General features: G+C 48.1%; 1 protein-coding gene across 3 annotated transcripts in view; it reads right to left on the bottom strand.

Annotated features, from left to right (window-relative positions):
* SLC26A9 (solute carrier family 26 member 9) overlaps window positions 1–26,213 on the bottom strand; it is a 58,489-nt gene that overhangs the window by 10,464 nt on the left and 21,812 nt on the right. For all 3 annotated transcript variants that reach the window (XM_025205425.1, XM_006024749.3, XM_025205426.1), the window contains exons 2-15: window positions 16,779–16,921; window positions 13,850–13,989; window positions 13,067–13,177; window positions 12,573–12,748; window positions 11,411–11,575; window positions 10,745–10,897; window positions 10,285–10,367; window positions 9,031–9,178; window positions 7,274–7,387; window positions 5,229–5,306; window positions 4,125–4,220; window positions 1,753–1,859; window positions 1,102–1,171; window positions 552–644 (exon numbers count right to left, since the gene is read on the bottom strand). In XM_025205425.1, coding sequence (XP_025061210.1) covers window positions 552–644; window positions 1,102–1,171; window positions 1,753–1,859; window positions 4,125–4,220; window positions 5,229–5,306; window positions 7,274–7,387; window positions 9,031–9,178; window positions 10,285–10,367; window positions 10,745–10,897; window positions 11,411–11,575; window positions 12,573–12,748; window positions 13,067–13,177; window positions 13,850–13,989; window positions 16,779–16,903 — 1,659 coding nt within the window. In that variant the 5' untranslated portion in view covers window positions 16,904–16,921. The remainder of the gene's footprint in view (window positions 1–551; window positions 645–1,101; window positions 1,172–1,752; window positions 1,860–4,124; window positions 4,221–5,228; window positions 5,307–7,273; window positions 7,388–9,030; window positions 9,179–10,284; window positions 10,368–10,744; window positions 10,898–11,410; window positions 11,576–12,572; window positions 12,749–13,066; window positions 13,178–13,849; window positions 13,990–16,778; window positions 16,922–26,213) is intronic.

The following is a 26,213-nucleotide window of genomic DNA, read 5'->3' as shown; positions in this document are numbered from 1 at the left end:
CTCCTGTTATTTTTCTGCACATGACCATGAAGCGTGGTGGGATTACATTGCATCTGGCACTTTCACCTGTGCCTGGGTGAGGCGAGCAAGGGTCCCCTGTTGGCAGCCCCTCTTACAAGACAGCATACCAGTTCAGGCAGGGAGGAGGGACCTGCAGGGAGTCTTCTGGCAGTAGAGATGCTAGCCAGGATTTAGGCTTATTTCCTAGCTAAGGCCAGTGATTCTCCTTACTGGGCGCCTCTACATGAGACACTACTGCACAGTAGCGTTGGTGGGCACTAACCGTGATGCAGTGCTACTGCATAGTAGCATCTGAAAAACAGCCATGCGGGGATAGTACTGCACAGTAACGCTGGTTACTGCACAGTCTGCTGCTCATGTAGACATGGCCACTGAGCGTCATGAAAATAAAGGTCTCCACTCTCCAAAACTTAACATGCCATCCCCATATGTTTCCTTAGGGCAGTAAGGCATCAGAGGCTGAGAGCCATTTGCTTTGGAATAAGGCAGTAGCTTCTATTTGTAGCAGATGTTGACTGAAGATTTCTTACCTTTGCTATAATCTTCTCCCTAAATATCTCTGAGTTGGCAAAGTACAGTGGGGAGCAGTAGGTCACGATTTTTATCCCATCGAGTTCATGGACCTGCAACAGACATCTGAGTTCAGGCTGCGCGTAAGAGACTCTTGCCTGGCTCGGGGGGTTGTTATTTTTTTGCAGCTGGAGACAATAGATGTGGGGTGAACAGGTCTGCGGATAAAACCTCAGATCACTTCCAATGGATCTGTATCTATGAGGAGCACAACTGCTTGCTCTCTCTGTTTAATATGCAGCAACAGTAGTAGTGACATCAACACCGTATTGACCTCTTGGGTGAGGCAGAAGGATTTAAAACAGGGCGGATAGTTGAGGATTATGAAAGCCTCCACTGCAAGGATCAGACCTCCTGCTATGACTTCTGAAAATAACAAGCCAATAACAACCCCACTGAGCTAAACCAGGTGAAAAAGTAACACAGATATACAGCTCCTTATTACACAGGTCACGGGGGAATTCGGAACAGAGTAATTTTCTCTTAGAGCCTTTTAACTTCCACACTTACCTTGTTGAAGGCTTTGGGGTTCTTATATATGTCAGTGGAGGTTACCTGACCCAGGGCAGAACCGTTACGACTAGAAGAAAAAAAATACAACACGTATTAAATGTTGAACAGTGCTAAAAATACTGTGCCTGGATACTTTGGTGATTGTGTATTTGTATGACAGTCCTGGGACCCTTCAGCCAAAAATCTGGGCCCTTTGCTGGTGGATACTAATGAAAGAGAATTCGTTCTGCAGCCAAAATTCATCCTCGCACCTGAGGCCTGTGCCGAGAGTAGCACATAAGCCCTGTGTCAGTCCTTGCTCAGTGATGGATGCCACTCTGAGCAGTGATTCCATAGGAAAAGATCTGTGGAGATATTTTTTTGGCAGGGCAAATACCTGTAGCATTATACCTGCTCTGGAATATGCACGGGGTAACTCTGTGGACAGGAGTGGGACGCCAGGCAGTAATTAATGACTGACGTTCCTGTTTGTGCATTCCAGCAGAAGGGGAGGACACCTGTGTTTCCCCCGCGGGCACCGTTTACACATTCCTTTGAAAATCTGGTCCAAAGGTCACTTATAAAAATAACCTGAAGTATACTGAATAACTAGAAAATATTCTGGAACTGTGCAGTCACCCTGCAATGCAGATCCCCGAGAGCACTTACAACTGAGTGTGAAAAACCACCACTAGCACAGAGAATCCCACGCCAACAGCGACTCCATAGGGCAGGCCCAGGATGAAGGCCGACAGGAAACTCACCATCCAGACCATCTGTGGAAGGACAAGTACACGGCAAGTCACCTCTCTGTGCGACATGCAGTGGGCGCTTTCATGAAGACTTACAGGGAGAGATAGACCTGACAAGGTCCTGAATCCAAACAACACTAGGACTTGGAGACTAAAATAATGAGAAATAAAAGAACTGGTGACTCAGGCTCTTTTTTTAGTTGAGGTTTGCATTCTGGAAGACTGGAATTATTCTCTTGTGAGTTCGTGGGATCCTGGGGCAGGCACACTAGAAACTCAAGTTCCTCAGCTTCAGAACCGCCTTGGTTCATTCAGTCTGAAACTTCCTGTTCTTGCTAGCACGCTCAGTTTTAAAGACTAGCCTTTTGACTAGTCAAGACAAGACACTCATTTGAAGTCCAGGCCCTTTGCCATTATATAAATATGCAGTGCCCCTCTTTGAAGGCCCCTACAGACAGTCAGCATATGGAAGATATCACAGCTGAGATCCAAATATATAACAAACATAGAAGCATCATGACAGAATCCTCATCCCTACTAATAGGCCCGATTCTGATGACAGTCAAATGAAGGTGACTCAATTGACTTCAATAGCCAAGCATCAGATTTATGATGGTACAAGTGAATGGACACTCAGCCAAATTCTCTCCTTTACTCAGAACCTTCTGCTCCCCCGCCTCCAAGGACTTCTCAGGCTATAGTATATCTATATGAAGATCTTGCAGCCAGCTCGGAGGTTAAGCATGACAACTCCCTGACATCATCTGGCCATATTGCATCATCATTGGAGGCTAGAAATGTTGTATCCAGTTGAAATTCCAGGAGAGATTTAGGTCAGCAATTAGCCTAATTGGAATTTGGCAAGGATAATAGGATCTACATCCGTGGTGTTATAAAAGGTGCAGAGTCATATTTCATGGCAAAAAGCATCTGGGACTTTGCTTTACTATCTCACAGGTGATACAGCTTGGATCTGTGCCTGTGAGATGGCTCTGAACTGCGAGGTGGGTCCAAATCCCTAAAGCTTTGCAGAGGGGAGGGTCAGATGGATCCAACTTTCAGGTCTCTCTTGACAAGAGGGAAAAAAAGTATTTGTAAATGGGGTGAGCCAACAGGACCTGGGTGAGTCTTGGCTACAGAAAGCAGTCAAGTGTAGGCTGAGCATCATGAGCACTGTGGCCAAGCCCAGCCTTCTTTGAAATACTTTTCCTGGTCAAGACTAGCTTTTAGGCTCTGCCTAAAAGCAGTTTCAAAAGGGCCAGGATGAAAAAGTGTCTGTACTGCTAAAGCTTCTTGCTGTTTGAAATGAGCTCTACCAGCTCAAGGCAGGTTTCAGCAGAGTCATGCCTGCACAGAGCTTCAGGTGGGCTAACCAGCTGAGTGTACCATCTTAATGAGCTCACCTCTAGTGTTTTGTATCTACATCCAGAAGCTAGGGGCCTCAAGCAGTGTGGTCTGCCTGAGGGAGCTCTCCAAGCCCAAGTCCTTTGTTAATGTGCTTTTGGTATGTGCTATATTAAATTGTTCATCCCTGCTTAGAACCATGACCCATCTCCTCTCCCGCTCCTGCTTACACAGTGTTTTAGGAAGCCTGCTGATGACTCAGACCAGCCCTCTTGGCCTCCTTGTTTGCCAATAAAACTGTTCCTTTGGAATTCCACAGGTTACTGGCCCAGTTTATACACAGCCTGTCATCAATATGAGCCCTGTTCAAACAAGGTCTTTATGCCAGACACTTCCTAATTCCAGTCTCCCACACAGACCACCAGGTAGGGTCTGTGTCAACCAGTGCCTGGAATCCTTATCTTTCCCAAAGGACTTCCTTCCCCCTGGAGACACACTCCTCAGTTTCAAGGAACTACTCCGAGATATTGAGTAGGGCTGGTTTGGCTAGTTCTGGGGAAACAGCCTCTAAACATTAATTGGCATTTAAACTGGAGGAGGCAGCAATAGTAGCTCAGGTGTCTGTGTTACCCAGACCATGTGTGAAAAGGCTCAGCTAGAGCAGACACATTTGGCCATTTTGCCTGTATTTGTGATCTTCAGCCAAACACTGATCAGCAACACGTTGAAGACATTGTGCTGGTAGAGAGAAACCCAGCCTTTAGCAGGGGGTCAGAGTGACAGTGCTACACCACTCAAGTCCTATTGCAACCTTGGTTGGAGGGCTCAGTTCATGGCTAGGCCTCTGCTAGTCTTGCACCCCAAGTAGGGGCGAGGTTCTCTCCTACTGAAGAACTCAGGCCGACTCCCCAGCCCTGTCCGGGGCTCCTGTTGTGGAGGACTCACACAATCCAGCTTGCTTTTCTTCCACAGGTAGAAGGGATCCGCCAGCTGCTTGAGGGAGTTTTTCAGGTTCACTGCTATCAAGGCTCCAAGCACAGACTGCAAAGGAAGAGGACAGCAGCTCAGACCCAACCACAGGAAAAGTGTAAGTGTTATGGCCTATTGCCCAATAGGGAAGTGCTAGCCTGAATACGGTTCTGCCTTTTCAGGCCTGCAGCCGAGGGGCAGTGCTAGAGGTCAACAGTGGCTGAAGCTCACCAAGATCGCTCTTGAACCTGGGGCACAAATGAATGGGTTTTATTCTCCACTTCTGCCACAGGGGTGGCAGGAGATGGCATCTCCACACCTTGCTCTGCAGTAGTTTGCTTTATGTAAGCTTTGTGCAACATGCTGTCTGGCAAGGGGCCATCTTTTTGTTCCGTGTTTTTTTAGACCACCAGCATTAGTGAGGTAGGGAAGACACCTGGTCCATGAATACAACTGATAGCTGAGGGTGGCTGCTAGCTGGTTTGTAATAACCAGAAACAGCTATCAGAAGTACTATCCAGTTTGTCCAGCACTGGATAGTATATATCCCAAGGCAGGAAAGAGGCAATTGGTCCAGTATTTCCTCTGGATTGGATTTAATATCCTAGACTAGAGTAGGCCCGGTGTCCTCATGAGGGAGTCAGTGGCCTCATGGCATGACCAAGACCTTCTCTTTCATTGTTCCAGTCCCATCATTTCACTACTCCTGAATTTCAAGTTTTCACAACCTTAAACAAAATCTCAAAAAATCCTCCCCAGGTCTGCTGGGTTTTTCCCCTAAAGCTGATCAGATGCTCTCGACACTTGTTCCAGGTTCACTCAGTAAAACCTTGAGGAAAACCTCCAATACAAGGTGCTTTTCCTGGGGGATGTTTAATAGAACTGCATACAGCCGTGTGATAGCTCTTACCTTAATGCTCATTCACAGTACGAGCAGGAAGGTTTATGGGGTTTGGCTAGAAACAGGTGATTTGGGAAATAAAGGATGCCAGAATAAAAGGCCTAACTGTACCCCACTGTGTCCCACAAGGGTGAAAGGTTTTGTTCCCTGCCATAGCTCCTCAGGTCATGTGTACTTACCTTTGGAAGAGGATAGAGGTAAGTCCCCAAAGACAGCATGGTTACCATAACCACCAGTGCCACAAAGAAACTTGCCACCTGTGGGCAGAAAAGCTGTCATCACAGAGGGCACTCAGGTTCTCTGAACCTTGTCACCCATTGAACTGAGGGCCAGGGACAGCAACTGCATATCTAGTGGCTCCAGCAAGGGCCAGGATTCTTGCCACTTCCTCTTCCTCTAAGTATTTGAGTGCTATGGCCTCGCCAAGCATTTGCCCACATGGTAGGTGTCCACCTACACTCAGCATCTGAGCAATAGTGCCGCTAAACAATAGGGAAGTCTCCTGGATTAGCAGCTCCAGAGACTGAGGCTCTTTCCTCAGCCTGTGCACCCATTGCAGTCCATGGGAGCTGTTGATCCCAGAGGCTTTCAAGCCAGTCAGGCCTTTGCCTTGAGGACCCCTTCCATAGCCTTTAGTGTTTTGTCCCTCTCTCATGCCCACCAACAGGACCCCCAGCCATGGTAGTGTATAACAGGGTGCCTTCTCATCAGGTCTTCAGCAGCTGTCTTGCTTCTGGGGTAACCACCCACTTTGCTTGCCTGCCATGCCTTGATGGCAAAAATGAGACTTGTTACTAAGGCTAGAGGCTACCCATTACTTGCCCTGCTGACAGGGGCTTAATACCTGCTCCGACTGTCCCTACACAGGTCCCATGCCTCACAAGTGTTACTTCTCCAGCTTATGGCCATAGCAAACCAGGCACACAGTTATAGCTCTTTTCTGCAGCCCCAGAGGGCCACTCACATGCTACCCCTCTCTCACCAGGGTCCCACTCACTCCACTGGCTCTCACCCAGCCTCTTTTATACTGCCCTCTCTCAGGTGCCACATTCATGCCACCCAGCGTCGGGCTTAGCTCTTCTCTCCTCAGTCAACCCCAGCACAGTCTATTGGGCGTCTCCCACTACCCTCACATGAGTATTGACTGAGCAATTGCACAACTGTAGGCCTATTTCACTCCTAGCCCCTCACCAGGCCACTATGCCTCCACTTGGCCTCCTTGCTCACCCCCACTCACAGGGTTGCTCTGTTCATCACTCCTCTCACACAAGGTCTCTCTACTCATTGCCCCTCTCACATGGGGTCTGGCTCACACCCCCAGGCTTTCCTCTGCCACCTGGGTGCAGCCCCAAGCCCCTCCTCCAGCCTGAGCTCTGCCTCAGGGCTCCTTAACCAAGCCCTGGGCTCTCCCTGCTTGCTAAAACACCACCACGGATGTGAGACCAGGGTTAAGGCACCCCACCCTACCTTTCACCAGGGAAGTAGCTGGCTTGGCATTTCCTGGGGGCTCCCATGCCACTAGGAGCCCCACCAGACCACCCTTCCCCAACAGGGTGCAGTTTTACATCTTACCCAGGACAAGGGGTCACCCCTTCCCCCCATAGCCCCTACCCTTACCCACTGACTCAGACCAGCCTTTCAGGCTGATGTTTCCTCCTTCCTTTCTACAGCAAACTGAGCCCAGTTTATATCCCTGGGTCCAAAATGGCTGCCCTCATCAGACACCTGGCTGCTACCTGTTTTCTGCCCTTAAAGTGGCAGACACCAAACGTGCCATGCCACATAATGCTTCTTGTAAGGTTAGTGCTTAACACTGGGAAAATAGTTTGAGCACCAAGACATTCACCTCACCTAGAGGTCACCAGACAGTAACATGATGCAGTGAGTGAGAGGCTCAGGCTGGATTCCAACTATCGATGCACAGAGCAACAGCTTTGCATACGCTACCTGTCCTATGTGCTATCAAGGTCCTTGGGAAAATATCAGGAACAAAGTTCACTCTCAGCTCCAGCGGTGTAAATCTGGAGTGACTTCATTCAAGCCAAATGAGGTAGTTTAGATTAGCTGCAGTGGAGTCAGCAAATCTGGCTCTGAGTCTCATCAGAGGATTGGCTCCAGTTATTTGTATTCAGGTAGCAGCCCTTACTGCCCTTCATACAAACCACTGCCACACCAGCTATCATGGTGGGGCAGTCACAGTTACTAGCAAAGAGAAAGCATTCACCTGAGATTTTCCTCCAGCTCCATCCACAGCTAAGGTTACTGACAGAGCACAGCAGATCACATGGATTTTGAAAAAGGACCCAAAGAAGTTGCTGCAGCCCAGGGCAAGCATCTCCTGTGGAGATAAGGGAAATAGGCTTGTTCAGGAGGCACAAAACATCATCTTCTTGCCCTGTCAATCAGCTCCATCTGGCAGCACTTTTACAGGACAGGGAGAAATAAGTCACACAGGGTTCCCTTCCACCTCTTATGTGGGTGTCATTCTCTCTGCAGAGATCTGCCACCCTTTCCCATTTCTGCCTTTCCCCCAGGCTCTTCCCTGCCCCAGGATTGCTCCTGCCAATCCCAGGGTTATCCTAGATTTTCTGAGTCATGTCTTCCTGTGTACTGGAAAAGGGCAGATCAGAGGGATTTCTCTTGATCGGCATGCAAATCGTTAATAAGGCTTTGTCTGCAGCAGGCAAGGAAAGGAAAACTGCGGCATGCCTGGCTGTTATTGAAAACCATCATTGTGCTTCTGAATACAAGGCAGGATCTTTTTTTTTGTCCTGCTTCCTGCAGTATCCAGGCAGTCTCCAAGGAATCCAGGACTCTCAGCTGGAGCAGCCACAGGCCTTCCCTCATTACGTTCCAAAGAAATGCAAAAAACTTCCTACATCAGTCTTAAGGGACAGAACCTTGGCTCATGGAAGTAGAGGTAACTACTGACTTCTGTGGAGCCACACTGATTTTCACCTGCTGTGGGCCTGGCCTTGAAGAGGCAATTCTAACATCAGAAAGGGTCCAGGACTGTGAATGTGAAAGGTGTCCAGGAACTACTGATCCTGGCTCTGTTCTCACGATCCCTGATTATGCAGTGGTGCACTTCAGGTAACTTCAGTCTGACTGCCCGTGTACACCATCATATGTGAGAGCAGACTTGGTCTCAGTAACACTCCCACCATTCAAAGACTGGGTCATTTCTGGCTTACAGCAGTGTAGACCCTCACAGTGGTGACCCATCTACGCTACATGTATATGGAGAGAGAATCAAATGGGAAGCGACCATGTTAGAAAACCAGGGTTGGAATGTGGGAAAGGGTGTAGACAGAAACCTAGCATAACTGGAGCATGGTTTATTCTGCCCGCTCAATCCAGATGAAACCCAGGTTTCATCTTTGATTTCTTTTCTCTGAACACACATCAGTTTCAATGAACTGAGGAACTAGCTATAACCTTGACTAAACTTTTCCTGTTCCACAGGGAAGACATTATGATGCATAGGTCAGCATTTTCACCAGTTCCCATTGGCATGTGGGGCATGTCCACACTGCACAATTCAGCCCTGTGTAGACATACCTGAGCTAGGTTGGGTCCCAGACACAGCATAGCAGTGTTAACCTGGCGCTGTGCCTGGGCTGAGGTACCCTGCAACTCAGCCATGAGTGAAACAAGAAAGAGTGAGGGAAAATTGGGGAGCGAGTGGGATGGTGGTGGAGGGAAAGTAAGACATGACAATCGAACCCACGACTCCTTCCAGTTCTGAACCATCTCCCTCTGGCACAGAGAAAATCTACCTGCAGTAACAGTGCACTTAGCTCCACAGTGATCAGCAACCCTACAATACATCATTATGTACGGAAAGAAACACACATATCTTAAACAAACAAACTAAATTTTATGGCTTCCAAGTTGTTAAATAAACTCCTGCTTTCACACGTGTTGCACCCAGCAGTCTAGAGGACGATGCCACAACTGCGACGCTTAAGCAAATCTTACCTGGTTGGGGTCCACGTTGTAGCCATGTTTGGTTCCCAGGGTCCGTCCCATAGCCAGGTTGATCACATAGCCAACAATGGCGAGCGAGAAAGCCGTGCCGATCATATCCTTCCACTTGCTCACCAGAGGGAGCACTGGGGCTGGGAAACTGCATCGGAGGAACAGAGGAGAAAAGTAATCAGGACTCAGAGGTGTGGAGAGGGACCCAACAGCATAGGATTTTGGCTAATCTATACAGGGGTCATGTCATCCATCTCTTAAGTACAGCCATCTCTGGGAGAAACACAACAGCTGTTTAACAGTGCACAGCAACACTGTGGAGAAGAAGTGAAGAATGGCACATCTCACTGAAGCTGTGGGGGGATTATAGTGGGTGAATTCCGACTGGGATTTGCAGGATGCTGGAGTTCTTGCGCTAAAAGGCTGGAAGATCTTAAATGACCACAGAGTGATAACTTGTAATGGCAGTAGGGCTAGCTGTCTTCTCAGACTGGTGTCTGGAGAGGGCCCAGGCTTCTCTGAGCACTTATAAAGTACTCAACAATACTCTAGGAAAAGGATTTTTCCCCAGGCTTAGATTGCATGGTGAAAGGCCACCATGTCATTACAATGATGAAGCTGTGCAAACACAAGACTGGAGTGCGCAGTGCTGTAATTACAAGTCACCATTCCTGTGCTGACATAATAAACAAGGATATAGTTGTGTCTAGGAAGTAACTTAAAAAGCACCTGGAAACTTGTGGGCTCCTATACACGTGCAGGGAAGCTGCTGTGACGCACTGTAATTACAGCGCGTCGGAGCATGCTCTGTTAATCGAGTTAGCTGAAGCATGGTAATTACTGCACTCCAGCAGACTTCAGCATCACGGGTATCAGCATCCCTGTGCTGAAAAATGGCAGTGGGATGCTTTACGCTAAAGCTGGTTTGATGAGCTTTAGTTCAAAGCACCCGACTGCCGTTTTTCAGCACAGGGACAATGATACACGTGACCCTCCGGGCGCTTTTAATTAGTGCAGCTCTCTGAAAGCAGCAAAGGCAGGGGGGGAGTGGCAGACAGGGGGAAACAAGTGGTAATGAAATACTGTCCCCCTTTCTTCATTCCCTATTGTGGGGGTCATTGTCCTTCATGGTCTGTCACTTTGGGACATGGGCATCTGTATCACAGACTGTAGAAAGGGAGCCACCGCAGGAGTAGCACTGGTCCAGAGGGAAGGAGCCCTTTGCGAGGGAGCCAGGTCAGTTCACATACTTACCCCATGCTAATCTTCCCAACTACTGGCATGTGGTATTTCTCAGGCATGCCCAAGCACCCAGAGATTGCAGTGGCTACTATAACCTATAATGACAAAAAAGGAGAGAAGTAAATGGAAGGAGCAGGATCCATGACCAGCACTACCCTCACCTAGCATTTCAGGTTGGCCATACTAGTGCTTACTGCAGTAGAGAACAAGATGCTTGGGGTCAAAGCCCATCCTGTCCTAAAAGTCTCCTCTCTTCCATGTGAGTTGTGGCCTTTTATGCCAGCTTCCCCTCTCCTGAGGCTCTCAGGATATAACGTCCTGCCTTACTAGGTATCAGTGTATGGGGGCACTAGAATCCAGCCTCTTACACTGCTTGCCTTGAAGATGCACCTTCCTGAGTAGGCTGGCAGGAGCTAAGGGGGTGATTTCCTTTCCTGGGAACAAGGGATGAATGAAATTGGGCATCACTTACTATGATGATCTCCATTGGGATAGGCACCCGGATCTTCTTCATGTACTTGAGGTTCAGCTCTTTCACAATAATCAGGAGCACAGCGCTGACCAAGGCATAGACCAAGGAGGCCACATTGGTCTTGGGGAGGTTCTTGCAAATATCGATAAAAGTCTAGAGGGGAGAGAGGAGAGGGCTGTCATTGAGGCACAGAGAGGGGCCAGGGACCAGGTAGAGAACACCCTGCCAGATGCACCAATGTCCATAAAGAGCAGGCACCAAAGTGTCCAGTAGTAGAAGCATCAGCAGAAGGTGCAAGACATCCCAGAGATAGAATAAGGCCTGCTGAGAAGGTTTTATGGTCCCTAACTAATTAGAGATAGGTGCCTACCCCAGCACAGGAGGATTCATATTCCTTCTGAAATGCTCAGCCCCCTTAAGTCTACAGTGACCTAGAATTCGGAGCTGTCAGCCAAGGGCTAAGTATGAATTGTGTTTTTAAGCAGTGCATCAGTAGCCCACGTCCCCCTTGGTACAAGCAGAGGGAGCTGGGAGCAACACAGTCAGGCACGTGCTCAGCCCTCTGCTTCTATCACCATTCAGTCGTGGTTTGCATAGCACTGGCAGCATGCTCAGTGCTGGGTCAAGGTGCAGCAAGAAGCTTCATGCCCCAGAGAGATGACTTACGTAGACAATAGCGAGGGGCCCGGTGTAAGATGGGACCTTCAAGCCGAAGACGTACTTGAGCACGGAGATGAGGATCTGGAGCCCTGCTGCGGTCATGAAGCCCCTGATGAAAGATTCTGAGAGGTAGATGGCTACAAAGCCAAACTGCACAAAGCCCAGGCAAATCTAAGGATGGACAGACAGACAGGTCACTTTGAGGAGCCACTGGAACCAATCCAGCCCCAAAGGGCATCTTTCAGCTTGTTCATGGAGAGATGCTTCATGTACCAGACTGGCTCTTCCAGTGTAGAGCACCCAGTTAGTGCTGTGTCATGGGTATAGCCTGGCACAGAGCAGGTGCAACTGGCCCATGGAGACTCATCCCAGAAAGGAACAAAGAGCCCATGTGGAGGCTTCTCTCTGACCTCCACCCTCCTCCTGGGATAGGAAAGAACAAGGGAGTGCCTGGAATGCTGCTCTGTGCAATCCCTGGTTGTGACTGTGGTGCTTGGGCTTTTATGTAGCTCTCTGATTACTCAAACATACAACTAGCTCTGCATAAAGGATCAGGGAAGTTTTGTGCCACTATGGACAGCTCCATCCCCCGATCCTGGATCTGCACTGAGAATGGCTCAGCCAGTCACCCTCTGAATATGGGCAGGGGAAAGCCAGCATGGTCACCATCTCACCGTGGTCCTTAGCACATCCCTGGCCTCCTGTGGCTTCCCCTTGGGCATTGCCACAAGTTTAATTCACTCCCACCATGTGCACTCCCGTGCAAAATGTCCTTGGGATGAAAATAGACCAGCAATTGTGAGCTGCAAACCATGACTAAAGAATGGAGACCTCAGCATCTTTCTTTTCTGTTCAGAAAAATTTATGTAGGCTGGATTTTTCTATCCAGGTCCCTACACTGGGGCCCATGACTGCAGGAACAGAGGTCCAGCAGGTTTGAAGTGCTGCCCAGGACCACAGGCAGGTCAGGACCATGGGACCTTTCCAAATTCTTTGTTTCCAGGTACCACCAACTCAGAAACAGCCCCAGTTCCTGCCCATGCTGCCTCTGTCATCTCCTGCCCCAGATGACAAGCACTTGTCTTGCAGGAACAGTCAGTGTCTAACCTCACAGAGGTGCTAGGCTAGACCCAAACAGGGAGTAGATTCAAGGCAAAGGCATCCTTACTTGTATTATGGCCGTTAGACAAGCTAATGTGGCTGAGATCTCCAGTCTGGCTGCCTCCATGGCAGTGTTGTTGACATGTATCTCATTGGTGGTGTGGTTAAAGTACTGGAAGTCAGACTCAGGAGCCAGCTCATGGCAGACATTCCCAACGATAATGCTGATGACTGCAAAGGTCCCTTCAGGCCAAAATGATAGCATCAGTGACTGATTTTTATACAGATCATCCCATTCCATAATGTGTCTTAGACTGTCCACCAGGAATCACCCACCCTGCATGGCTGTCATCTCTATGTGGGGAAATGGCAGCAGTTTATCAGGGCACCGTGATGCTATATGGCAAGCACCGGGAATCGGGTATGTTTCCTAATGCCCCAGGGAGCAGACCTGATAAATAGCACTGTCCCTGGGGATCTGGCAGAGCCAGGGGAACTGCCCTTGACCAACAAATGGACTTGGGGTGCATTCAAATCCAGCACTGGAGAAGGGGAACTTACCTGGGACCATTTGGTGGATGCCACCAAGGATGAAGTATGTTATCAAGGGGAAGAAGGAGGAGTAGAGCCCATTGACAGGAGGGAGATTGGCCAGTAGTGCAAAGGCCATGCCTGAAAAATACAAGTGACATTGACTTCAGATCAGATCATTCAGCGGTAGTTAAAGTAAATCTGTGTTCCCTGGGGCTGGTCCTGCTAGATCAGAGCAGTAGGCCAGTCAAGTCCAGTAGCTTGTCTCTGACGGTGACTAGGTGCTGCAGGAGAAGAAGCCAGAAAGTCCACCAGAGACTGTAATGGAGTATGCTGATACAACCAGGCAGCTGGATCTACAATCCTGAATACAGAGGCAGGACCCCCGCTAACTCATCCTGTTAGTGGGACTTAGAAACCTCCACCAAGCTGCTGAGTCAGTCCTGCCAAGGCACTGTGGCAAGTGCAGTTTACTACTAACTCTCTCCAGATATGGGAGAAGGATGTGATCCTCTGATGAGAGGGACCCATGAGGAGAGGAAGAAAGGTCCTACAGGGAAACAAGGAAGAGCCAGGTGTGAGGGGAAAGAAAGCATAGCCTGCTGATAAACTGACATTTTGCTACTCCCAATAATGCCAAGCCTAAGGGATGAAATCAATCGTGTAAGGACTCGATCAGAGCGAGGCCCTTGAATGGTCAGATGCTATGGTATACTGCAGCTTGATAAGAAGCTGTAGTACCTTCTCATCACTGCTTGTGGGGGAAGCTGCTACACCATGCCCAAATGACAGAGAAAGGGAACATCTTCTCACCTTGTGGCACTTGAATTGTCCCTGCGCTGAGCCCGCCGAGAACATCGGGCAAAATGTAGTCCTTGATTTTGTATTTGGGGAGCCAGACGAGTATGGGGAACAGACTGTAGAGGATGACTTTGCATCTGGATGATGAACATCTAGAGGAGAAAGAGACATGAATTCAGAAAGAGGAGCTACCCAGGATGCAGCTCTCCTCTGTCCATGACCATGGTCCTGGGTCTTTTAGGCAGGTTTAACGTGCCACTCATCTGATGCAGTAGTGTTTTACACCCTGGTTTCGATGTTGACACGAGGAGCACGGCAAAGATGCACAGACCCTTTGGGCTTAGCTGTAATGCAGTTGTTAACCATGCAGAGGAGAGAGAGAACCAGAAGCATTTATCCAAACCAGCCTCAAACTCTGGAGGAAAGGCAGCTGGGTCAAGATTGGTCCTAGGTCAGTTTTTAAAACATTTGTTCAATTCTGCTTCAACTAGCGGTACGTAGGGAGAGGTTCTTCAGGGAACACCTCTATTCAGCACGGAATGAGCGTGACACATGGAGGAAAAGGAAAGTGGATTACTGGGATTAGCGTCTAAGCCTCAGTATATGGTTAGATTGTCTTCCTGTTTCTGAAAAGAAGACATAAGGTTTCCAAAGCAGTCCAGCGGATTTAGACGCATACCTGATCTGAATCTAACTCCCGTCGCTGTTAAAAAATCTCAGCTGTTATCAGTCTCTAGTGGTTAGAACAGGCTGGGACACAGGAGTCTTATTCCCACTTTGATTATAAGGCTTTGAGCAGTCATTCAACCTTCTTGTACCTCAATGCTTTTAGATGCTTGAAAAAGAAAGACGTTTCCTATATACATGTAGATCAGTATTAGGAGGTCAGACTAGCTTTCATCTCTTCTGGTTCTATGGCATGCTGTGTAGACTGATTATGTGGATTAAAAACTGTAAACACCATTTACTTTTTGATCAGACTACAAAACCAGGGAGATATATTCATTACTGGGCTGGCCTTAATCTCCAGTAGCTGAGATTATGTTTTTTTAACTCTGTGCAATGCTGCTTTGTGTTTAAGGGAAGCATGAGAGAAAGCAGCTCTTCCTTTGGCTTGTTCAGTGACTCTCTCCACTTAAAAGAGCATTCACAGGAACCTGGATGCCACCCAGATCTGAAACCAACACAGGGACCCTGAGGTTTCAGCTTGGAAGCTTGCATCTTCAAGTCTCCAAAGCCCAGAGAGTGCCTCCCATGGCACTCTGCAGCACCTGTCCACTCAAAATACCAGTGCTCAGCTAGCTAACAATTTCCAGGTCCTGATGCCTAGCTATTGCACTCCTGTGTGGGGCTGAGGGCTATGGTCTGGGGGCAGAACTGTATGTGAGCTCAGGGAGAGCTCAAGTAGCTTGAAGCCCCCTTTGCTTTGCCTGTATTCTGGGACCTTTCAGGGTCCTGTCCAGCCCCCTCTATTAGAGCATACATAAGGCTGGCCTACAATATGGCCGGGGATGTACAGAATAGCCATTTTGGCCATGTGCTCAGCCACTCTCTGGATCCACTCTGGTGACTATGAGAGACCCCCAGATGCCAGCAGGAGATACCCCCAGATACAGTGGATATATTCCTGTGAGGACATCTCAGACAATTTTAAGGCTCCTTTATACTGTCAAAGCTGGAAAACTCTGCCTTCACATAACTAAGAATCTAGGTCCTGGCTCCCTTCTAGCACCCGACTGGGTGAAGGTCAGGGAGGGCTGACCGAAACAGAAAATTGAGAACCAGCAGAAATGTTCATCCAAAATCCAATCAAAAATGAAGTTAAAGTTTCATGGATACTCAGCAGCAAATAAAGCCACCACGTTTCTGTGGCCAGAGAAAGTTTCCTCCTTATTACCACATGGCAGATTTGCTTATCTCTCTGATAACCTTCACTTTTTGTCTTTCGCAATATTTGTTCCTCTTGTAGGGAGGGGAATTGGAGCTGAAGCTCCATTTCCAGGACAGTAATTTCCAGGATCATTCTTTCTTTTCTGGCAAACTCTCAGTATTTATTTCGCAATCAGACAACTAACTAAGGGAATGTTGCCTACAAAGTCTTTAAAAAATAGTACACATAGCCTTACTTATGTCATCTATAGCATTTTCTGATTCCTAAAGAAGAGCAAAAAGCTAATTTACTTGTACTAGTCATGCAGGTTGTTTAATCTTGCATCTGTTTCAGCTCATGCAATAGAACCGGCCATTATGTCTCAATTTGCAGTAGTACTTGGTGTTTCTTTATCAACTTGTATCCATCAAGAATCTGAGGATTCGGGGGAAGATTTCCAAAGGTATAAATGGTAGTTAAGCTACTGGTTCCTCCTGACTTTTGGCTGGAATTGTTTGCCTAACCACTCTTTATGCCTTTAAAAACTCTCCCTCCTCATAGTCACTTTCTGGTCCATCTCCTTTTTAGGTGCCCAGTCCCAGCACAAGGCTGCAATACCTGGATTGTAAATGCCAAAGAATAGCAGTGCTCACAATCTGGCCCATGGGGCTGTGTCGTCTGGCCCATGGAGCTCCCCACGGGTCCAGAAATTTGGCAGCATTAGTTATCATAGCTTTCATCTGCCAGATGATACAGTCCCACAAGCTAGATCAGGCCAGCGCACACAGTCACTCTATGGCCATGCATAGCCACCTGCATGCTAACCCCCTGCGACCCCATGCTGGGACTAGCTCACATGCTGACCCCAGCCCCAAGCCACTCATCCGGTCCACAAAGCCACAATGTTGAGCACCACTGCCACAGGAGAACATTTATTACCTTAAAATATCTGTTTTTTGGCAAATTTGTTTATTTCCCGCGAAACATACAGATCATAAGAAAAGCCTAAATGCTGATCCATCCTTGACATGATAGCATACTCCAGAGAGTGTCTATAGCTTTTAATATTACCTGAAAAGGTTTTGCAGTTTTTCTCCCAGTGGGTAACTTCTGCTTTTCTTCTCAAACTCCTCATCAAAGACCCCAACAGAATAGGCAGGACGGTCAATGACATAGCGTGGCCTAGTTTGGTTCATCCTCGTGTCATTTAAATCCTTCCAAGGTTAAAAAAAACAAACAGAAACTGGAGTTAGCAGTGGTGGCCAGGCCACCAAGGTAGGTTCTAGCCAAGAGGAGGAAATGGGACTTGTTATATCCTTTTTAATCCCAGCATTGAGGAACTCCTCCTGATTGATTATTCCCTCCCTTAAATACATCCCTTCTCCTTCATAGGCATGCTTCTAGAGGAGTGGCTTGTTTCTGGGATGGGTCATCACATCTCAGGCTAAGTGGATTTTTGTCATCTGTTCCATAATGATGCTAATAACTGTGTCAGTATAACCTTGGAGTGTGTACTAGAAGTGCTGGGTTCTAACCCTGACTCTGCCAATGACTTGCTGTTCAGCTATGGGCAAGTCACCTGACTTTTCCAAGACTCCTTTTCACCAGGTGGGGCGGGGCTAGCCATGCTTCACGGGCTGTACATCTGTGGGCCACGTGCAGCGGCACATATTACATGCTTACACCTATGTGTCCATGTACATTCAGCATCCTTAATGTTTTGCATTGGGAATTAGACTCACTGCTTGTCCTTGATCATTGCCATGGACTGATTTCTCATGAGAGCTGGGAAGATTCTTGTCTCCCACAGACATGTAGCAGTGGCTGACCTAATTGAATGATAATGACGCCAAAATGACCTGTTTGACCAGTTCTGTTGGGTGCTGAGGTGTCACAAGGGGAAGTTAATAGATACCACAAGGCTCAGACTTTATTATAAACAGTACCATCAGAGGAAAGGGGAGACCCATTATGAGTGGATGAGTTGAGGATGGAGGGAGGAAGTGGACAGGGATGAAACAAAAATTAAGAAAGCTATTTTTGTGTGGTATTTATTTAAGTATGTCATTGTCCAGTCCACAAATAGAGGAGGTGGTGGGAAAGAAGCTGCTATTTTAGGGAGCATATATTATCATGAAATGAATCACGGATAGCTGAAAGCTCACTGTGTGTGTTGGGTATTTTGGGCAGATCCTTCCCTGGAGTGAACAGACACTGTTTGCAGGCACTTGAGTGGAGCCACACAGATTTTTCCCTGGACCATTGTTTCAAGAGATGAAGCACAACTGGTCCTGACTTTGGCAGGGAAAATTCTTTTCTGTAGAACTGTGAGCTTTACATAATCGTACCACACTCAGGCAGGTGGCAGTTTTCCTCTCGATCCCATTTTCTCAGATGTTTTAGAGGAAACCTAATATAAGGGTCTGGATTTGACTCACCCTGTGACAGGCAAATTAACAATAGTTTTTCTGTTGCTAAACATCACTGCCTGGATTTTGGCTTAGAGCCATTTCACCAAAATTCTGGGATTGATGCCCAGGATTTTCTCCTGTTAAACATTCTGGTCCCTTTTCATCCCTGGTATAACACTGTTCAGGTCATGGGATGAGTTTGGACTTCTTTAATGTCCATGTGTTTTCTGCATCAGCTTTCTTTCTGGGGGCAATCTCTTTTGAGCCTTTCTTGTGAATGGTGAGATCAGACCCCTTGTCTGACTGCGGGCTGTAGGTCTGTGCCAGTAATCTGGTCACACATGCCAAGAGAGGGTTATCTCTGCCTGGGTGTGTACCAAGACAAGTAGACACCATGTGGCATTTCAGGGAGGAAAGAGGCTAGTGATGTGGGCAGACTGTAAATGGCATACCCTGACTCCTGTGACAAGTACAAGGAATCTTCAGTGATGGGACCTCGTCAGCACTAGAAGGAATTTGCTAGCAGCGCTACATGGAGAAACCTTTCTGGTGCAGACACAGTCAATACTGGCAAGAAGAAGCTTTTACCTGGATAGGTCCTATTGGATCCCCAAATGAAAGAAGCTATACTAGCATCATGACTGTTGCTGGTATAAAAATGTCATAGAAATCATCCCCTGCTGTACGGGCAGAAGTTTTTCGTGCAGAGCTGGTCTGGACCATGTTTTTGCCTGGTTCAAAAGATGCCACCTCCACAGCACAGCACCTCCTACCAGCATTCCAGGGCATTGTCTCAGGACTGGCTCAGACAAAAAGAGAAGTGTTGTCCCTTGAGATGTCTCCAAGCCCACTCCCAAGAGTGCATGAGATCCTGGCCCAAGGTGGCACAGCTGAGGCTACTGTATTGCACCTATCAGTGCCTTGCTTGCACGGGAATCTGTTGTCTTAGGGTGGTTATACACATGGTGGAGTTTTAGTCCTCAGGGTTGCATTCTGTGCCCCCTACATTGAAATGATGAGTTTTATTTTTTCTGTCACTGTCATGGTGGCCGCAGGTGCCTGCTGAAGGCAGAAGCAGCGAGGGCCCCCATCCTTTTTCATTTTTTTTTTTTGGCAGAGCCTTCCTGCCTGTCCTGTGGCCAGGGGGTCATTAATCTGTGCCATTAATTTATCAGCTTGCCTCCCAGCCACAGAAGAGGCAGACAGGCTACGCCGAAAAAAAGGATTGGGGCCCCACACCACTTGTGCCTTCAGCAGGTTCTTGCACCCAGCAGGATGCCTGGGGCTGCCTGGGAATGGGCTGGCTTGCCCCTGGGGCAGCGCAGGGGGATGGCAGGAGGGTGGCAGGGTGCGCTGGGGGTGAGAGAAGGCGGCAGGGACGACACATGAGGTGCTGGAAACCCAGGCAGGCTCCAGGGAAATTACATCGCTGCAATCTAAACTACATTGAGATGTAGTTTAGTTTGCAATGATGCAAACTCATTTAAAACCCCCAAAACTTGCGTACGTGTAATGTGTGACAGCATTAAGCCACACAAAACAAAATTTTTGTCACGTGTACATCGTGAAATCATTACATGTACAAACACCCTTAGCCTCCAAAGCTGTGCCTTCCCCAGGCTTTATCCAAAGACAATGGGTCATTTTTATAATAGCAGACCTGAGGATGCAGGTGGCACTGGTGAGCCTTGGTTACACTGCAGCTGCCAGACACCCCTGTTTTCTTTGCAGCACTTTCTTCCAGGAAGCGGGCTAAGGGCATGTGGGGATTTTGCAGTTGTTTCATTAATTTCCCTGACCTATTTGGCCCCACCCACGCTGCCTGTCATGAGCCAGGAGTCTGTCTCCTTCATGGAGTGTGTATTGAATATGGTCTGGTCCTATCACCACTTGCTCCTGAAGCATTTTCAGTTCTAATAGAAGTATGGGTAAATGGGGATCAGGGGCCTGCAGGTCCATTTCTATGTGCAGATGCTCTCTCTTATGAACCAAACAGTGGTGTCACGACTGAAAATATCATGCCAAATGCATTACAAACCTATAGCCTAACCCTAAGGGGTCCTGAGCTCTCATCACTCCTGGTTTTCACCTTTCAGGCACTGCATGCCTCAGGGATAGGGCCATGTACCTGCCAGTCAAAATCTTGGCCTCGCTGAAATCAAGGGGAATTTTACCACTGACTTCCTCGAACTTGGGATTCATCTGCAAATGCTTGCCTACAAGAGTAATTTTACTTCTAATGTAGCTGCCTCTGGGTTGGAGCCTGGGAGATTTTATGTGCTTCAATCTAGCACAAGAACCCAGGGCAGGAAGTAGAGCATGATGCATACGGCTGTAACTGCCTAGGGAATATAGGTCAGCAAAATAATTACACTGAAGGAAACTTGGCCAGGGTACAAATGTTTGCTAGCAGTCCAGCTATTGCAACAAGTGCCACAAGAGCATTAATGATCACACTTGGCACTGAGACTTTGGTTTCACCCATCACTCCAAGCCGCAGCTCTTCTGAGAGCACGTGCTCCCAATACCAAGCCCTGCTGTGAGCTAACTTAGTCAGATGAGCAAGGCTTTCCACACAACTCAGGCCATCCTTGGCAAGTCACCCATCTTAGCGTGGACCACACCTGGCTCAGGTGATAGGACAAGGTGTCAGGCAACCAGTAAGTGCTCCTCCCTGGGGGCATCATTGCTTATTCACGGCAGTGCTGACCAGAGGTCAGCACTCCGGCTGGCGTGGGCTCTGTTGTTTTTTCCTATTAAGATTGAAATCTGGCTCAGGATCACGCTAAACACCATCAATGCTTGCCCCAGGCCTTGGTCTTAGGCAGGACTCTCAGTTCCTTTTTGGCTTATTCCAAACTCTTTTTTGACTCCCTCCAGGACTGACTTCAGAAACTTCCACCCCCCCACTTCCAGCCTTGCTCCAGATTCTCATTGCAATCTGAGTCTGCTGCAGAGTGCCCCGACCCACAGGTCTGCTCCAGCTTTCCAGCCCTGTCCTACCCACCCAGGGTCCCTCTGAATTCTCAGCACCCCTCCACCTCGCCCATAGTTTCTCCTGGATAGTACTTTCTGGCTTCACTGAGATTCCCAGTTACCCCAGCTGGGGCTTGCTTCAGCTCCCCAGCCCCCTGCTGATCCCTGTAAAACACAAGTGGAGCCAAAGGACTCTAGTCTCAATGATCCTGGCTTGAGTTTCAGGCACGTGAGACTCTAACCCTCTCCTAGCTTCATTTGTCAATGCTGTTGCTCACCAAGTAACATGCCTGCCCTCAGAGGGACTGCATTAGTTAGTTATATCACAGCCCTTTAATGAAGTTCTTCCCGCTGAGCGAAAGTGCTGGCAAACAGGAGAAATAATAAACAAGGCAAGTATAAGGGAGAAAATATCCGTAGGATTAAACTCCATCTTAAACAAACAGGCTGATGATGTCAGCATCTTGGACCGAGTCAAGTTCTTGAGTTGGCTTATCAATGGCCTTGCCCTAGATCAAACAGCGGGTTAAACCTTTGAGATTTCAGAGCTAAAGAGCAGCAGCCATGTGATTGCACGGTGAACAAAAGGTGAAGCCAGCTGTCCTGGAGCTGCTGGAAAAAGATGGGGGCGAACTGGGCATGTGGTTTAGCGCTAGAATAAAGCATGATGCCGAGCAGAGACAGTGCAGCCGGTCTGTGGGAACCATAGCAGAAAGGCAGGAGAAAACCGTAGCGCTGCCACACACTACTTTGTTTACTTGTGGCCAGCTTCTATATGCAGGCACTCAAATAAGGGACTGGATTTTCAGGATTGAAAATCAGGTAGGGCAGTGCGGCTGAGCCTTTCTGACCAGTCATCCCTGCCTCTGTGGGAGCTGCTGTGTGCTGAGAAATAAGGCCTTGGCTCTAAGTGATGAGCAACCTGGCAATAATTTGGCCCTAGACTTTGAAAAACAAAGGAGCACTCCGAATCATAGTTTCATAGTTTTAGGGTCGGAAGGGACCTAATAGATCTTCTAGCCCGACCCCCCGCCAGGGCGGGAGAACAACAAAAGAACCCTAAACAAAAAACGGGACTCAAATGAGTCCAGCCAGGTAGGTATCCAGCCTCTTCTTAAAGATCCCCAGGGTAGGGGCCAGCACCACCTCCCTTGCAAGTTGGTTCCAGCTCCTAACCGCCCTAACTGTGAAGTAGTTTTTTCGGATGTCCAATCTGTACCTCCTCTCCATCAACTTGTGCCCATTACTCCTTGTTATGCCAGCGGGGGCTAGGGGAAACAGCGTCTCCCCCAAACCCTTCCTTATCCTTAAACCATGACGTAGAGCTATGAGCAAACAAAGGTCTGAGGCAAAACTATTCTGCTCCAAGGATACGGAAAAGGTGAGATAAAGTATCCCATAAGGTCATACACGCAGAGTATCAGCTGAGTGCCCAGGCAGCTCCCAGGGGCTGCTTTGTGCCCTGCCAAATTCAAGACATCCCACGTGTGCCAAGCATAAAGTTTTTTCTTGGCGCGCATATTGCTGACACAATTGCCGGGCTTTTATCGCTGGTGATAGCTGTGTCGGGGAAGAGGAAAGTCACATTGAGTTTCACTCAGTGTTGATAGGACTTGACAGCAGGAAAACACCGTCTCATGCTGGTGAGTCTAAGCAAGGGGGATGCTTCAAAGCAGGGAGCATGAATCCATACGTGGGGAAATCAATTTTATTTGCAAACTGTCTGATCATATTGTGTTTAACACGAAGGGCCAAATTCACCCCACCCCAAGAAAGATCTATGCCTCCAGGCGAGCTCCCGATGGGGTGAAGTGAAGTTGTTTTAAGGAAAAATGCCATTCATTTACCTGTGTCTTTTAACACGTGATTATCTCCCATCTTTTTTTCTCTTTCACATTTTCTCCTTGAATTCTTACGTCAAACTAAAGTCAAGCTCTGGTCCCTTCCCAGCTCTAGATTAATCTTGTATACGTGCCTCTGCCTCCACTTGCTGAGGCAGTGTGACAACAAGCAGTGGCACTCGTGACACCTCTGTGCACATCCTAAGCCAAGCAGAGGTGTTAAAGGTGTGACTGCAACGCCCAAGCCAGGTCTATCGCTCCTGTTCCTCTGAACTGGCAATGCCAATGTTTTCTGTCTGCCTGAATGAGTAACCACAAGCTCTGCAACTGCACCAGTTCACTGAGATCTACTCCCTCCCGTGGTCCAGTAGGAACCTCATGAGGCAATGATATAAGCACAGCTGGAAGGCAGGGGGCATGGGTATGGGTGAGTCTTAATACCAACTCTGCCAGAGCCAGCATTGCTGTGCACATGCCTTGGAAGCCCCAAGAGCAGGCAAGGAGCTAATTCCTCTCTCCAGATGAGCCCCTGGTGATGCTTCCTCACATGTGGGACTCTGGAGTGGCCAGCATGACTGTGGAAAGACTTTATATAACACCCAGCCTGCTGAAATCACTTTGGGTTACTTGCCACTTTCCTTTTGTGTCATGGAAATGAGGGGGCAGAGAGCCAGGTTTTGGGAAGGCTGATGCAGAAGTCACAGGCCCCAGGTCAGAGGAAGGTTCCTTGCAGTTGTTCAACAGATAAGCCTTAGGTCTGGATCCTCAGCTGGGGTAAATTGGTGCCGCTTCACTGAAGCCAATAGGATGGTGTAGATTCACAGAGCTGAGGGACTGGTGCTTAGCTCCTATTGCCACTCCTCTTGTTGTGAATTCTTTCCTGCCAATTAAAGCCCACCTCAGCCCTCCTACACCGTGCCCTCATCCTTCACCTTCTTTCTGTTTCTTGTAGCATCGCATCGGATTGGGGAAGAAGGTCTCTGCTTTACGTGGTTGCAAAAGAATGCTCCATAATTCCCCCAAACTGTGGAGTACTGACCTAACTCACTCCATCCACCTGCCTCATATTCCTTGCTATGTTATTTGTGTGCTAGTACCATCTAGAGGACTTGGGCAGGATCAGGGCCTCTTTATGCTGGGCACGGTACACACACAACCTCACCAGCACAGTTAAGGCAGCCACCCCAGATCAGGTGTAGTTACAGCGGTGTAGACATACTCAGACTACTACATCTCATTCTGTACCTTATTTCACAAGAAAAATAAGCTATATGGGTGTAAAGGATCTAACAGTGGGTCTGTGGTATGGTTCTACCGGCTATAATTATGTCAGGAAAAAATCATCCCCTTTACTAATATATTTAGGCTTTAAAAAAAAGAAAGAAAACCAGACAGTATGGAGTACATTTTGAGTTATATCTATGGAGTGCAAGGCAGCATCCTGCATGAGGCTGAGTTTGGTTCCTTATTCCCAGGGTTTTTGGTTGTAGCCATGTTGGTCTAAGGACATACGCAGGCAAGGAACCTTGCCTTCCTTATTCCCGGTTTCTTATTCCCAGTTCCTGATTCCTTTTTCAAAGCTGATCTTTACATAATTAGAGATGGTTAGTAATGAATTAGACATGCTAAAGACTTTGAATTTCATCATTGGGGTGACCTTTACCCCATAATCCCAGCCTAATCTCGGGTCCTTATTTAGGGCTATGTACTTGAGAGATGATACCATTTTATAGTTTTATTAGTAAATCTACATTTTAACAGAATTCTAACTCTTTCTCATGTCTAATTCATTACTAACAACCTCTAATTATGTAAAGGTTAGCTTTGAAAAAGGAACCATGAACTGGGAATAAGGAACTGGGAATTGCGAATAAGGAAATGGGATTAAGGAACCAATTTCAGCCTCATGCACCCGACAGAGATACCCAGCAGTCGCCCTGCCTGTGGTTGCTCTGGCACTGGAAGCCATGTAACTGCCTTAAGGTAGAGCTGCCATGGGCGAATGAGCTGTGCTGACTAGCAGGGTATATTAGCCCAGCCGCAGCAATGCATTAATGTGGCTAAAGTGCTTCCAGTACCAGTGCCAGCATCAGTACATACAGAGCTAGTGTGGGCTACTTCTACAGGGCACTGTCTTACTCTGTCTAGATGTACCTTTGGGATCAACAGCCAGCGCTTCCACAGCTAACAGGGGGAGAGGCTGAACACTGAATGCTTCAGAAACATGGCCCTAGGAGTACCAATGTAAGGGTGACTTGAAAAACCCAGATAATATGGCTATGAAGAGGGTGGAGATTTTTCTTCAAAAAATAGCAAAGTCCACCAGGAAATTTAGTTCTTGACATTGATTGATTGATTTTATATAGCAGGTGCTCAGATACTGTGGTGAAGAAGGTAGGGCAGGGTGGCACCTCCGGGACTAATTGAGTCAGAGAGACACGAGCTTACATAGGTTGAAACCTAGTAAAGCCATGAGACAGACGGACGGATGGATGGATGGATGGATGGAGAGAAGAGTATGTGGCAGTGCACAGGTAGACAGCCTCAGCTAGGCAATCAGGCTGCAAAAGAAGAGGAGGGGTTCCCTCCCCCCTTGTCCCCCATGTCACCCCGCTGTAACTCATACTTTCACAAATCTGAGCCCCGGCCTCTCCAGCCCAAACTGAAGAGCCCTGTCCCTGTGCTTGTCCCAGCAGCCAGGCTTTGAATCAGTGTTTTATTTTGGTGCAGATGAAAGAGTTGGCAGCATTAATAGGTGATTTCCAGAAGGCAGATGGTCCTTTCTAACAAGACCCAAGCAGGCACCAGGCAGCAGCTCGGGTGCTGCACTCTCACTCCAACGCTGTTGGGCCAGTGCCAATGTTTGATGTACCACTTCACAGGAATTTCTAACCGAACGAGCTCTGCGCTTGGTAACCGTACCAAGACGGGCGGCAGGCCGGCTGCCTGCAGGGGAACCCAAAGCATTTGGTTCAGAGGGAGGCTATTAGATAAAATGCTTGTACTCCAAGGCCCAAATTCTGGCCTCACTCACCTGGGTGTAAACGCAGACTATCCCTGTTGCGCTCTGCGAATTTATGATGGATTGACACTTGTGCAAATGAGACAAGAATTTGGCCCAGTCTTTCTTAGATTTGTGTAAATAACTTGCTTGCTCTCAGCCCCACCCCTGCATCTAGTCCCAGTTTCATCGGGGGGGAGGGGAGAAGTGCTGGCATAGTGCAAGGGAAGTGGAGTGGGGGAGAAGAAGGCAGTGAGCCTCCTGTTGGGCAAGCAGG

This window comes from Alligator sinensis, unplaced genomic scaffold (genome assembly GCF_000455745.1).
Source record: "Alligator sinensis unplaced genomic scaffold, ASM45574v1 scaffold1322_1, whole genome shotgun sequence".
Taxonomy (NCBI): domain Eukaryota; kingdom Metazoa; phylum Chordata; order Crocodylia; family Alligatoridae; genus Alligator; species Alligator sinensis.
Note: the sequence above shows the minus strand (reverse complement) of the source record. Positions and strands in the feature narration are given on the sequence as shown.